This window comes from Balaenoptera acutorostrata, chromosome 17, assembly GCF_949987535.1.
Source record: "Balaenoptera acutorostrata chromosome 17, mBalAcu1.1, whole genome shotgun sequence".
Lineage (NCBI taxonomy): Eukaryota > Metazoa > Chordata > Mammalia > Artiodactyla > Balaenopteridae > Balaenoptera > Balaenoptera acutorostrata.
The window spans coordinates 59,086,857-59,101,690 of NC_080080.1; the positions used below are offsets into that span (position 1 = coordinate 59,086,857).

A 14,834-nucleotide genomic window follows, 5' to 3' on the forward strand; every position below is an offset into this window, starting at 1 on the left:
GCCACGTGCCCCCAAGAGCTGTGCAAGGAGGGGAGCTTGGGCAGCAGATTTGAGCGTTTCCATCCCAGCAGCAAGGCCTTTCCTCCCATGGAGATGGATGCAGGGGGCCCCTTTTTGCAAGTGCTTGCATTAGTTGGGTAATCTTGTTAACTACCCTTTGTTCCGAGTCCATGCTAACCCAGCAGACTTGTGGCAATGATTTCGCTCTCTGCTGGAATTGCGGATATTTTGCTGACTTGAATAGTGTCAGCAACAGTTTTAATTGTACTACATTATCAATTAATAAGTTAGCACTTGGGATATAGATATTTGCCGTATGCCTTGGGTGGGTAAGGAAGAGGAAGAGGAAGGGAGGGTAGGGGAGAAGGGGAGAGAGAGGGGAAGAGAGAAGGAGGGAGAGGGAGAGACAGAGACAGAGATAGAGATGTCTGTTTTTGACACCCTGACAATTAGGTGTCAGCGGCAGGGAGGCCAAAGGAGGCCCTTTGGGGACAGACAGCTTTTCCCCAGGTGGTGTGTTCATAGTCACTCCTCTCCTGTTGGCTTGTTTTCTACACATACATGGCAAACGTTGACTCATGCCTTTACTTTTTTTGAGAGAAACTTTAAAAGAGCCTTCTCATTTCACTCGGTGCCAGTGTAAACATCAATTTTCATGTTATTAATAGCATGCTCTAATAATTCAGTAGCCTCATTAGTCAAATATTTCTGATATACTTAGGAGGAAATGTAATTAACTTTGCCTTTATCTTCAAAGGAAATTTCTCCTTTTGACATGTGTGTTTCTTCATGTAAACCTCTAGATATTTTTTTGTTGTTGTTGGTTTCAGACTCATTAAAGTCATTCCAGATTCCATTTTGCTGAAAATGTCTACCACTTAATAGGAAAAGAAATGACCTCTTTTCTCTTGTAATAGAGTACGTTTTGATTTGAATTTGAAAAGCTTTAATGAACTTTTCTACCTTTCATGCCCATGTTTCCTAATTTTAGTTACTGCAATTATTTATTCATTCTTTCATTCAAAAGTATTTATTGAATGACAGCTTTGTGCCAGGCACTGTTCTAGACTCCAGGGTTCAAGTTACCAACCAAAATAATAGCTGGGTGAAATTTGAAAGCTTTAAAGAAAATAATATAAAATTAAATAAATATTAATGTGTGTTTCAGTTAAAGCCATCCGTAACAATAATAATGGTGAACTGTGTTTCAGGCATGACTATGTATAGCAGGTGCTATTATTTTTCTGATTTTACAGATGAGGAAAACTGAGACACAGAGAGGTTAAGTGACTTCCTCAAAGTCATATAGCGACATGGCTGAAGGCCAGGACTTGAACCCAGGCACACCCGGGTTCAGGAGCCTGCACTACCCTCTGCATTGTTCTGCCTCCCCAGAGCAATGATAGTTTAAGACTTAGGCCCTACAGGCACTGTCCAGCAGTTCCTTTGGTTCATCACCTATGATCAAGAGATTATTTTGAGGGCAAAAGGGAATAGTAATACACAGATAAGCTTTCAGACATGTTGACCATTAACTCTTCTTTCTCTATCTTCTGTTTACTACTTCCTTCCTTCTTCTTTTCCCTCTACCCCTCCCCCTTTATTATTATTAGGTATGAAAAGATCAAACACCTATGTAAGAAACAAGGAAACTTTAAAAAATCAATTCAGCTTTTTAAAAGAATAACTTTTCCAAAGTAAGAGTAAATATTAGATTGTGAAGTACTTTGTGTTTTCTGAGTGAGAATCAGGTTGCCCTCTTTGATTTTTTTTCTCAGTGTTTTGAGGAACCCAGATTTACATTCCTACTTTGATTATAGGTTACTATCTTTGAGAGCCAAAATCAAGCTGGAAAAAGTTTTCATAAAGTTTGCTTTATAAATGCTAACTAATCCTCACGATATATTTATTAGAGCCAATTCTGGTCCAGTAGCAACATGGCTTTGTGCTTTTGAAGTTTTCCATATTATGTTTAAACTTCATAGCTGATGACAAATCCTCACAATATATATCTGTTAGAGACAGTTCTGGTCCAGCAGCAATGTGGCTTTGTGCTTTTGAAGTTTTCCATATTATATTTAAACTTCAGTGATATTGGAGATGATGTGTAAGTTGAGGCAAGTTGAAGCTTGTGTAACCTTCCATAGAGAAGCTAGAAATGCAAGGACAGCTGCCCAATTGTTAGATTACAGGCTAGCCACCAACAAAGTGGAATTTCATTTAAATAGGGATTGTAGAGAAGTTCAGATAACTGGGTGGACTGGAAATTGATATGTACTCCTTGTTCTTCCTGCTGTAATGGCTTCCTCAAACGTGGGAACACCTTGAGTTTGTATTAATTTAATTGATTTCATTCTCTGTTCAGTAGGTGTATTTTTAATCTTTTCTTATTGTGAAATGTAAAACATACAGAAATTAAACTCAGCAATTTATCACAAAATAAACACCTTATTGTAATCATTTCCTTGCTTTTTCCTATACATTCCCACTTAAACGTATTTAGTGGATGTATCCTTCATGGTGCTCAAATATTTAAATTCTTTCTCTGCCTTAACTGCTAATTGAAACACAACACCAGCAAGGATGATTTTGTCATGATCCTGTAAAGACCCTAAAGTCCTTTACAAGAGATGCTGCACTGTTTCTTAGAATTCTCAAAGTGTTCATTTTTAACATTCTTTAAGTCATATTATCAACATTGTTGGCAACTTAAAGGCCCCAAATTATCATTTCTATCTTGGTTTTCTTGAAAGTGTATTTGGTAGTCCTTTCCTATGGTAATACTGTAAAAACAAAATATTTTTTAAAAATTGTCTGTATTTCCAACATTATTGATTGTCTTCTCCTGACTGTTTACCCTGTTTGTCAGTTTCCCCCATTCTCCTGATATCCCCTTGCACTGACGCTCCACCAACCGTCCTTCTCCTACCTAATCCAGGGAAGATCCCTTGATGAGCCATGCATAAGCTCTCCACTGCCTTCTTGTGTTAATTCTCCATCCCCTGATAATTCCATGTGACTTCGTGACTTTTACAATTCAGTTTTTCAACTTTTAGGACCTCAGGACTTGTTTCTTATGTAGGATAATCCTGAATTAATTTGTGCCCTGGATGTGGAATTGATAGTCAACTTGATGCATCTACAATTCACTTTTATGATCATTCTTTTCACTCTGCCTTTGCCCTAGTCCCTTTTAACTAGTTTGTAGGCTGTTTAAAGGGTCACAGTATCCACAATTGGCCACAGGAGGAAATGATCTTTTACATAGGTGCTTAGGGAGAGTCAGTGACTAGAATTAACTGTGCATTTCTGAGATTTATACTTGCTTTATCCACCCATTTCCTCATTTTGTTGATACTGTTGAATTCAATGTGTGAGTCCTATGGACAAATAATTTATCACATGTCCAGCCATTAAGCACCTTCTTTTGCCAGAATTTGGTAATTTCTGCCAAAATGTCCTAGCAAAGTCTTTTGGTTAGGAAGAATAGAAAACTATGTGAGTTCGCTCACCTGAAAAGTGTACGTGTTGCATAGAATGAAAGTTCTTTTGGAATCCAAGGAGAGGAAAGGGAAGCAAGCCCAGGCCCCACCCAGACTAGTCCTGCTCATTGAAAAGCTGTTAGAAATGAAGGTAGCTTCTAGAACCCCAAAAAAACAAGAAACCCATTCCTCTACCACCTGAGCCCTCTTCCCTGAATGGTCATCTCTCCTTCATTTCCTCTACCTCTCTCTGTGCTTATATGCAATTCTTTCTTTGGGAATTGGTTTCCTCTGCATTCTTGAAGCTTGTACCTGGTCCCCCCAAATGTCTTCCTCAACATCGAAGACTACATGACTTTCTGGTTCAAGTACCTACCACTAAATGACCAGCGGCTTAGTGTTGTAATTACAAAATCCCAGGATAGGAATCTTAATTATCTCAAATCAAATTTTTTTTAAAAATTTGGTCTAAACAATTTGTAAATTACCAGGAGGTTAGCTCTGGTGGGTGGAACTGTACTGATCCAGTTATTATATTGGTGATGGTGGAAGGTGGCTTTGGGAACGTGACTTACAGAGGCAGCTTTTTCAGAAGGGTCCAAGGAAGGGCAGGTAGCTTTTGGAGTTCTGGTATTGTAAACTAAGAAAAGTGATTTTTATTAATCTCTGTCTTTAAAATATGGATCCAGCACACTGCAATAAATCAAGCAGGAAAAGAATTAGCAAATTCCTCCCAGAATATAGTCTTATGTCCAAGGTATCTACCACTGTGATAGGAAGAGAGAATGCTGAGCTACAATGGATCTTTTCCTGTATTGTGTACAACATTAAGTACAAAGATGTCCAAATATTTTACTGATTATTTGACTGTACGAGCTGTCAGCTTCTTTTGATTCATATCAAGATCATACTCCATACTAATGCAGAACTAGATTTGAGGAGCTACATTGAAACACATTGTCATTTGTAACAACGGAATCTTGGAGAAAACTAAATCATAAACACACACAGTATTTAAATATAATTGGGAATTGATACCTTGGACTGTCCAGCTTACCCCAAAATGCTGTGTCAGTGGTCAAAATGCTAATAAGCATGTTAACAGTATCAGCAGGGTACATACAGTGACTTAGTGAGCCCAAGAATTGAGGTACTTTCATCTTGTGAGGTGGTCTCAATGGGAGATGGCTGGAGGTAGATAACCTTGAACCCGAATGGTCAGTGAACTGCTTTGCCCTTGAATAAAAAGCTGGTCCTGGTAAAACAGGGGGTCAAATGTTATTTGAATGACCTATAAGGACATTTAGTTTGAGATGAAGTACAGGTGTCTCTTACTAGAAAACTGGATATGACTACCACTAAGAAGTGATACGTAATTTTAAAGTCACTTGAAGTTGTCAAATAGTGACTTTGAAACCTTCCTGTTCTGGTAACAAGTATGTGGGAGAAAAACGACTGCAGGAGTCCTTCAGTGGTCTCGCTTGTGTGTGTGTGTGTGTGTGTGTGTGTGTGTGTATACCTGTATGTGTGTGCTTCATTTTTTGAGGGGAGGTGGTGAACATTGGATTAGGAGTCTTAAAGACCCAAGTTCCATTCACGATTGTGCTGTGACCTGTAAATTATTAACTTTTGAGCCTTGATGCTAGATTCATTACAGATACTGGTGAAAGCACTCGACAATTTTCAAAGTGCTGTAAGAATGCAAAGTTTATCATTAGCTCTATTAACTGCTAGAATTAAATTGGCTCATGAATAAAAGTAAATTATGTTGAAATAATTGTGATCCCCTCCACCTCAAAAAGCAGGTAATTCTTCATGGTGCCAGAAGAACAAGCTCCTAGAAAACTAAGTTTTGTTTGCTTTTTATAATGTCTAATCACCACTTTACTAACTCCATTTCTATCTCTTTTTAATGCTGCCTCTTAGTATACGCTCCATTCAACACTCAATTAGCATGCCTGCTATGAGGTAAAGTATATTTTTACAAAATGTAGTTGGTCTGATGTTTTCTTATTTTTTTTATCTTAGATGTTTAACTTGAACTGTTCTGAAGTAGGAGCTAGAATTCTACTCTAAACAAGCTGTGAAAACTGTCACCAGTTTTCAGTTGCTCTTCCTAACAATGTTAGGTTGGTGTAAGAAATCCATTAAATGTTTGCTATTAGAAAAAGGAATTATTATTACTTCTTTGTTTTGTAAACCTGTTAAATTGTTTCATATCTGGAATCTGTTTAATTAAAAAAAAGTGAACAGTGCTCATCTAATCAACCTTCTGTTTTCATGGATGTAGGTGTCCCACCTCCTCCGTCTGCATTAGCTTTAGTTACAATCCCCTTTTCTTTCTTTTTTTTTTTTAAATTAATTAATTTTTAAAATTTTAGTTTTGACCGCGTTGGGTCTTCGTTGCTGTGCGCAGGCTTTCTCTAATTGCGGCAAGTGGGGGCTACTCTTCATTGCGGTGCACGGGCTTCTCATTACGGTGGCTTCCCTTGTTGTGGAGCACGGGCTCTAGGCACGCGGGCTTCAGTAGTTGTGGCATGCGGGCTCAGTAGTTGTGGCTCACGGGCTGTAGAGCGCAGGCTCAGTAGTTGTGGTGCACGGGCTTCTCATTATGGTGGCTTCTCTTGTTGCGGAGCATGGGCTCTAGGCGCGCGGGCTTCAGTAGTTGTGGCACGCAGCCTCAGTAGTTGTGGCTCATGGGCTCCAGAGTACAGGCTCATTAGCTGTGGTGCACGGGCTTGGTTGCTCCACGGCATGTGGGATCTTCCCAGACTAGGGCTCGAACCTGTGTCCCCTGCATTGGCAGGCGGATTCTTAACCACTGAGCCACCAGGCAAGCCCCCCTTTTCTTTCATCCTCCCCATTTCTACTTCCCTCATCCCACTGTGACATTTGGAGCCAACTGTGATCTGATTCTAGTGTCCTCTTTCATCAGTAAGCACTTGCAAGTGGCACATTCTGTGACCTCACCTGACCTCTCTATAGAGGCAGAGGATTTTTAATACATGCTTGACTTAAACTTTAGTGTACCTCAGAGCTACCTGGAGGGCTTATTAAATGCCTCTGCCTAGCGGGCCCACATTGAGTTTCTGATTCTGTAGGCCTGGGGTGGCTGAGAATTTGCTTTGCTAACAACTTCCGAAGAGCTACTGATGCAGCTGGTCTGGGGACCACACTTTGGGACCGATTGCCCATCCCCACAATGGGAAGGAGGACACCCCTTGTTCCCTTCTTCTTTTTCACCATGGTAGTAGGAAGGATACTGGAGGTCAGGTGGATAGTATAAAAGCTTTGGAAACCCAGGTGGGAGCGACACAGGTGCTGTGATCCTCAATTCATATGGATGAATGTGAAGTCACAGGAGAGGCTTCCCGTGGGCTCAGAGAGCTTCTGTCAGTTGGGGCAGCTTTGTGAAGTGGCCAAAGCCACATTTCTGTGCTCCTCCCTTCCTTTTGGTCTTTCCTTTCCCTGTCTGTTATGCTGCTCCTGGGAACCAGGATCCCTGGTGTGGAACCTCCTATGGTTTGCTTGTCCTGCTTAGGTGATGTGGGTTCATGTAGAAATCTTGCCAGGCAACATGTGAATTTAAACATGAGTTCTAGAGTGTAGCACCTTAACCAGAATCAGACTGATCTAACAGTGGTATTTTCTTATACCGTGACAAGTTGGTTGGGAAAGTGACAGACCCAACGTTGTACCTGACTTTGTTCCGCCTCTTCACACATGTACTTGATTCTATCTATATGTCTAAGACTGGCTCTGTTCAAAGAATCGAAAACATCGTTGTAGAAATCTTAGAACAAAATCGGTAATCTCACATAATAAAACATGTTTGTACGTATGCCTGCACATCTATGGAACAGGTGTCACATATGGTATATGTGTTCTTTTGCTGATTGAGAATAATGGCGAAGAGGAATACAGTCAACTAGTAATGTTTTCAAAATTGTTGGCTTTTTTGTTCAGTGTTTGTAATTTACTATTTGTTTTTCTTTTCTCTCCATAGAAACTCCCCAACATTCAAATCGTTTGAGGAAAAGGTTGAAAACTTAAAGGCAAGTAGAGAAATGAACAGGATCTTTTGTGTTATCTTGTTTGGTGCCGTAACTTTCTTTGGTGTGGGTAAATTATTCAAATTAGTATTTCCTTCTAAAAATAGTTAAAGAACTTCAATAACTTTCTTTACATTATTAATGGATATTTAAGATGATGTATACTCTTGATCAATTTTTTTGAGTGTATATTGTAGCATGGCCAGCATAAGTGCTGAAAAGAAATGTATAATTTTTAAAAACAGTAGTACTTTAGAAGTTTGTGCTGCTTTTTGCATTACTCAAATAGTTTTGTAATTGGACAAAATTTAATATAAATCTTATTGTGGAAAATTAAAAACAATATAGAAAAGTACAAAAAATAAAACACAAAAAAGTGGTCCTAAGACCCAGAGACAGTGATGTTGTAGGACTATGCTGTTACACTTTAAAAAGGAATTAACCAAGAACCTGCTGTATAAAAATTAAAAAAAAATTAAATTTAAAAGTTAAAAAAAAAAGAATTAACCATAAATCATAAACATGTTTCTGTATCATTATTCTTCTTCAATATTATGTTTGATGGCTGCTTCCATAGCCTTATAATGGATATTGTTTGTTCAATCCTTAATTATTGGACATTTTTATTATTATGATGATGCCGTGGTGATCATCATTGATAATTCATTGTTTTATTTTTTGATTGCTTTGATATTGGTGAAGGTGGACATTTTCCCATAATAATCAGCTTTATTAATTTGTAAATTGTATTATCTTCAAGATTATATTCAAAACTATAAAATCATCAAGGATCACAAGTGACCAAAAATGTTGTTTTGTTCCCATCCACTGCCCAGCCTTCTCTACAGAGAAGTGCAAAGCCCATATGGTCATTTCTTCCTAAACAAATTCTGGTAGTTACTGTGGATATTTTCTAAGGGTTAATACTAATATCTTAAAGTGTTTTATATAAATCAGCTTTAAAATATTAATATTTTGTCTTTTAGAATTGTAATTGAGTCACTTGCTTTTAAATATATCTTTTTAAAATTACAGAATCAGGGTATGCTTACAGAAAGAAAACCAAACACTGTATCATGATCTGAATCCTTTTTTCTTGCGCATACAAACGCTACTACCCACCTTTTCTGTTTCTACGTAAATGTATAAATGTTTTTCAAAAAGGAATCACACTGTACAGTCCTACAGCTTGTTCGTTCAACCCCCCTAGTACTCATGCTCTAATGAACCCACAAACGCAGGCCCCTGTTCTTTTTGCTCACTGATGCTTCTCCAGGGCCTAGAGTAGTCCTTGGCATATCACAGCTACTTAATACATGTTTGATGAGCAAAAAATACATCATAGTCATTCTTTTAGGTCAGTACCAGAGGCCTGCTTTATCCTCATTAATGCCTAGTCAGGTGTTTGAAAAGAAACTGTACGTTGCAAGAAGTCAAGGTTTTACTCTAATTCAGTTCTCAATGTTTTAGGAATATCATAGCCTCTCCTTGAAATCTACCCTGAACATTAGTTTTTTAAATGACTAGCTGGAAAACCAGGAAAGCCTCTGTTCTTTTGACACTGAAGAAGAGGAGAAACTTCCAGGTCATTTACTGTGTACTTTCCTCCTGAGTATATTCAGACTCTCTAAATTGTAGTGAAATCAGTTTTTTAAATATGACTAGGCACCATTCAAATAAAAATGTATTTTTTAATAGTATAGTATATTAGACAAATATCACCAAGGAAGCTGTAAAATATAATTGTGTGCTTGGGATGCAGTTTTTCTAACTTACATTGATATTCAGTTAAACATCGGGTCTACATGTACTTACATTTAGATTTTGGATCAAGTCACTAACTGTGATAATGGAGCATTTGCCATGTGCCGGGAGATGAGTATTGGGCACTGGAAATACCATGGTGAGCAATAGAGACACAGACCCTTTCTGAAGATGTTTAGACAATTAAATGGCCAGTGAAAATAAACACAGGGTAAGGTGCTATGACAGTGGAAGTCAAGGCTGCAGTGAGGATCAGTAATGGGAATTTCTGTCATGCTTGGCAGGAGGGAAGGTCAGAGCAGGCTTCTCAGAGGATGCAGTAATGTAAATGGAAACCAAACCTTTAGGTTGAGGGGAATGTTTGAAGCTTTGGGGCCCCTTTGAGGAACACCAGGAACTTTGCTGTGCTGTGGGGTATTGAGCAGGAGATGGAGCTAGAGAGATGGGTGGGCCACGTTAAGGAAAGTGTGGGAAGCCATTGAAAGATTTTAAACAACCCGAGTTGCGCATTCTGTGCATTTTAGAAAGATCACTGTCTGCCCTGCAGAGCTAAGGGGAGAGAGACTGGAGAAGGAGACAAGGTGGGAGGGAGGCATTGTAATCCAGGACAAAGATGTTGGTGTGGTGAGTTGAGCTAGTGCCAGTGGGACAGAGTCGAGAGATATTTAGACTTTACAAGTGACAGAGAAAAAGTTAGTGATCGATTGGATGTGGAACAAGACAGGGGAGGACCAAGGATAACTCCAGGAGTCTGACTGGGAGTTACTACTGACATTCATGGTCTTAGAATAGAGAAGGGACCAGTTGTGGGGAGGAGTTGTTTTAGACTTGTGAACTGCAAGAGGTCTTAACATTTTCTTGTAATTAAGGAATATTTTAATAAATTTAATAAATATACAGTGGATACAAGTCATGCACATTTTTCATGCAATTCAAAGATTTTGGATGGGAGGCCAAGAAGAAATGAGAGAGAAAGTTTCAACTAGATTCCGCTTGTTAATGATATCTGTGGCCAGTCAAGACTGAGCTAAGAGCAAGGTCAGATGCAAGCCCACTGTGAGTTGCATCCTTGATCATTGACTGGTTTCTTAATGGTAGTCAGCTGTCCTGTTGGTCAGTCATGAGATGTAATGGGGGCAGGAGAGGGGGTGACGGTGGGCAGGAAGCATAGATTCATCAATGTCATTAAGGATGTGTAAGGGTTTTGAAAAGCATACAATAGTATAGAAATGTGGGGCAGATATATTCATTCAAACAAATGTTTATTGACAAATTTTCAGGCCAGATAACTTGGAGTAGTGCTTCACAAACTATAATGTGTATAGGAAGCACCTGGAGATCTTGTTAAAGCCTGGATTTCAATTCTGCAGACGGAGATGGGGAGGCCAGTCTGAGGTTCCAAATGTCTAACAAGCTCCCCGGTGATGTTGAGTCTCTAGGTCCATGTACCACTCTTTAAGCAGCAAAAGGTTAGAAAGTTTATGCTGTAACTGGGCAACATACATATATTTCTTTCCTTTGTTTTACTCAATAATATTTCACAAAGTGTTATCCAAATATAAAGAGAGTTCAGTAGATACTTTAGCATAATAGGCCTTAAAAAGTTCTTCAGACAACTTTCCCCGTGAAGAACAATAAGCAGATAGGGGAAAAAAGTGGAGGGGTAGAATTTACCAATTTGAATATTTCAGCACGCAAACTGCATAAGTTTTTCTGTGAAACTGCATGGAACATTACAACAGTACTAAATTCTGTACAAATAATCACTGAGCTCTTAGGCTCCTGATTTATTTGTTCTTCAAAGTAAAATTTGAGTTACTTTATGCAGAGTCAGCGAAGTTTATGTTTCCTAATGTCTCTTCCTTTTTGAACTTTTATTTTTAAAAGTCTAAAGTAGGAGGAACCAAGCCTGCTGGTGGTGATTTTGGAGAAGTCTTGAATTCGACTGCAAACGCTAGTTCCACCACCACGGAGCCTCTTCCAGAACAGACACAGGAGAGCCTGTGAGATTCCTACCTTTGTTCTGCTACTCACTGCCAGATGCTGCAAGCGAGATCCAAGCACATCTTGTCAACATTCATTGCCATGAATTTCCACCAGATGTGCTTTTGTTGAGCTTTACATATTCCTTTGACCAAATAGTTTGTGGGTTGAACAACGTAAAAATATCTTAACCTCTATTCCTGGGAAACACCCTTTTATGTGCATTTAAGGCCCTTTATTTAGAAAATATCATTATGAAAACACATATAGTACCTGGAGATCCTCACTAGAATGATCTAAGAAGCTGTGGGTTATCATAATTGCTTTCCTACTTTACAAAATTGCTCTGGATCTGGGATACCAGTTTGATCTTTGTCTTCTATACAATTTTCTTTTTTCCTCTTTGAATCTCTGTATATTTGATTCCTAGGTAAGACTGTTCTTTAAAATTTTCTGTATCCTGGTTATTAAAAGTTTTGGCAAGGTGTTCTTTACCTCCAAGGGAAGAACTACCAGCTACAAAAAATATTTTCGAATAAATATTGTTTTGGTATAAGTTATCGTATATCTTGGGTGTTTGAAGACACCAGACTAAATATTCAATTTATTATAGTTTTATAAGTGACAATATGTACAGACAGTAATTCAAAATCCTAGGCGACTTGAGAGTGGAGCCCTCACATCCTTGTTTATCGCCATCTGTGACAGTAACCATTTCAGTGTCACGGTCATTATGCGTCATGGTTATTGTGCCACTTATAGCTACTTATTTTGCACCAGATTAAAATTTTAGTTTTGGAGTAGATTGTAAGTTAACGTTCTGAATCAAGCATATTGTATTATCCGTAGGTTGAAATATGAACACTGTCCTCAAACGTTCAGTTCAAAAGACTGAAAGATTTTTAGATCTAGGTAGCTGAAAAGTGCTAAAATCAATCACATTAGGGGAAACATTGTTGTCTTCATTTAATTCATTTAGCAGCATTTACAGTAAGAAGCACACATATGACTAATATAACTTGAAAAAATTTTATACTAAGGGGTTGGTGATAACTCCTGAGGATTTAATGCATTAATAAAAATCAACTCATCATTTTCTACTTACTTGTTTTCAGTGTGTTAGAAATTACAAAATGATACGGTAGATATTGCCCCCTGCTTTGAAAACTGAGTGTCAGGGCTGAATGAACCAAAGCCTCTGGAAGTATCTGCATGGAGGCCAAGGTACTCTATTAATACTAATGGCTAGTTACTCATCACCACTATCTTTTCCTTATGCTGTGTATGGTTATGGCCTACAATGTTGTATTTGTTATTTATCAAGTTGTGATTGTTTTACTATTGTTTATGCCAAATGTTAATTGCCAAGCTTGGAGTGACCTAAAGCATTTTTTAAAAGCATGACTAGATTTACTTTGGGATAAATTATCTTATCCAAATCTGAAAAGCTACAAGTGTTGATTGTTATAAAATATTGATAACATGCTGCCATTCTTGATTGCTGGAGCTTTTGTTAGCATTTCAGATGCAACTGAAACTATGCTCTATTACATGTGAAAAGCTTAATAAATTCTGTACATCAGTAGTATAGGTCTCAATATTTATTATGAGACCAGTGGTCTGGAAACAGCTTGTTGTATTACATAATCAACTGGTATCTATGCTTTAAAAAAAAAGGCTGTTTTTTACCATCTGCTTTAAATCACTGCTTCATGGTATCAGACTACCATAAATTATTTACTTGAAAAGGTTTTAAGGCAAAGGTTGTTGAAGCATTGTCCTAGAGGAGTCGACATGTAGAAATTTGTCTTTTTACAGGAATATTGTGGTTACTCAACATAGCTGTTAAATTATTTTTTCAACCAATTAGTCTTTCAGTTGTTTTTATCACATCTTCTTTTCATCACATTGTTTCTTGGATGTCCAGCCCTATTGTTGTCTTTTTAACAAAGCAAAATGGAGAAGATGGCAGTTTCTTTAGCTGAGTGAAATATCTTCAAGTCTCCTTACTTTATGAGAGAAATGATAGAAATAGGGTTGGAAGGTGGGATGGGTGTATGTGGGTATTGGTGATGGTTGTAAAAGAAGAAATTGGAGAATCACTTTTCTAGACATCTACCTACACTTAATTTAGAAATGATTTAATCTATTGCAGAGTACTCTGCCTCTTAAAAGCAACAAAACAGTAGAAGGAGGATAAATTTAGAAAAATAAACATCGACTTAGAAATATTATTCCAAGTAGTCTTTGTGGAAGATTCAATATTATGAATTCACAGATACTTAAGCAATTTAGAACACAGTAATTACTAAGAACAGCAGAGAGGGGTCCCGGTCATTCTACTGTGTTTTGTGTTTGACACTGGAAAAACATAGCAACAAGAGTGAAATCTCAGATATTTAAGGATTCAAGAAGTGTGACAGAAGAAAATAATTCCTGAAATTATCCCCTTCTTACAAAGGAACTCCTTAATTTATGGAGTTTGTGGGAAATAAAGCAAGAATTCTTACACCTATGAGGCCAAAGTAATCAACGGAGGAGAGTAGAAACCATTGGATTATCCTAGTAGTAACAAACTATTGAAATAGAGAAAAAAACATGTTGAATTTGGACTACTTCTGGATCTGTTAAGGAAGAGATACTACTGTCTATTTTTTTTTTTTTGTATAGTATTTGAAAACAATAAAAATTCTATAATTTGGGCATGGGTTCTTTTGTATTACCTATCTGCTGAGGAAAGGGGGTAAATCCATTAATTATACAACTTCTCTCCAGACCCTTCATATCCTGGGTATAGAAAGAACCAGGAGCAGCTGTATGGACTCAGTGTATCAAACAAAAACGCTACATGCTGACTACAAAAAGACATTTGTAAGTGACTATTTGCTGTATTTGTGCCAGAGAGGCTGCATAAGGCCCTATATCAGGATCGCATGTGTTTCTTTATAGCTCTTAAGACCCAGATGAAAAATCAGATTTTTGCCCATAATGGGGAGACGTTTGGCCATTAATTTGTGACTGTCCCATTGTAATTGGATTAATTATAGAGGCCATATTGGTTTATAGTTAATAATAAAGCATTATCACTTTTAAGTAAACCTACAATCCATAGATTTCAATTTCCACTTTCTGATTGTGAAATAAAAATGAACCAAAATCAAAATGAGCCAAAAGAACTTTTAGTTTGTGAGCCCTGAGAGGGCAGGGCCTGCATGTGCCTATCACCTGCCAGGATTTCACTTAAATAAAACGCTACTTGGTGACTTTCACTTTAACCCGCTTCATCTCAATGTGCTTTGAAGTTTTCCCCTTGGTTTCTAGAAGTATTTCTTTTCTCATTTTCCAGTTTGACTACTCTCTGGTATTCTCTTCTTCCAACTCCTTAAATGTTATTGCCTATCTCTAGTCATCTTCTACACAATCTCCTTAATGATTGTATTCATCTCTGTGGTTGAAATGACTGTCTTTACAGTAATACTCATATCTTTCCAGTGTATCACTAGCCCTATCTTTATTCCAGGTTTTCATGCATGTTTGAGAGGCATGAACTTCT

At 37.9% G+C, this 14,834-nt stretch overlaps 1 protein-coding gene across 4 annotated transcripts in view; it reads left to right on the forward strand.

Moving 5' to 3' along the window:
* The window catches only part of TPD52 (tumor protein D52), a 124,180-nt gene extending 109,624 nt beyond the window's left edge, over positions 1-14,556 (forward strand). For 3 of the 4 annotated variants that reach the window (XM_057531904.1, XM_007185093.3, XM_007185094.3), the window contains 3 exons: positions 5,409-5,450; positions 7,489-7,537; positions 11,186-14,556. In XM_057531904.1, coding sequence (XP_057387887.1) covers positions 5,409-5,450; positions 7,489-7,537; positions 11,186-11,305 — 211 coding nt within the window. In that variant the 3' untranslated portion in view covers positions 11,306-14,556. The remainder of the gene's footprint in view (positions 1-5,408; positions 5,451-7,488; positions 7,538-11,185) is intronic. The other variant, XM_007185095.3, reaches the window with a different exon arrangement.
* The last annotated feature ends 278 nt before the right edge of the window (positions 14,557-14,834 follow it).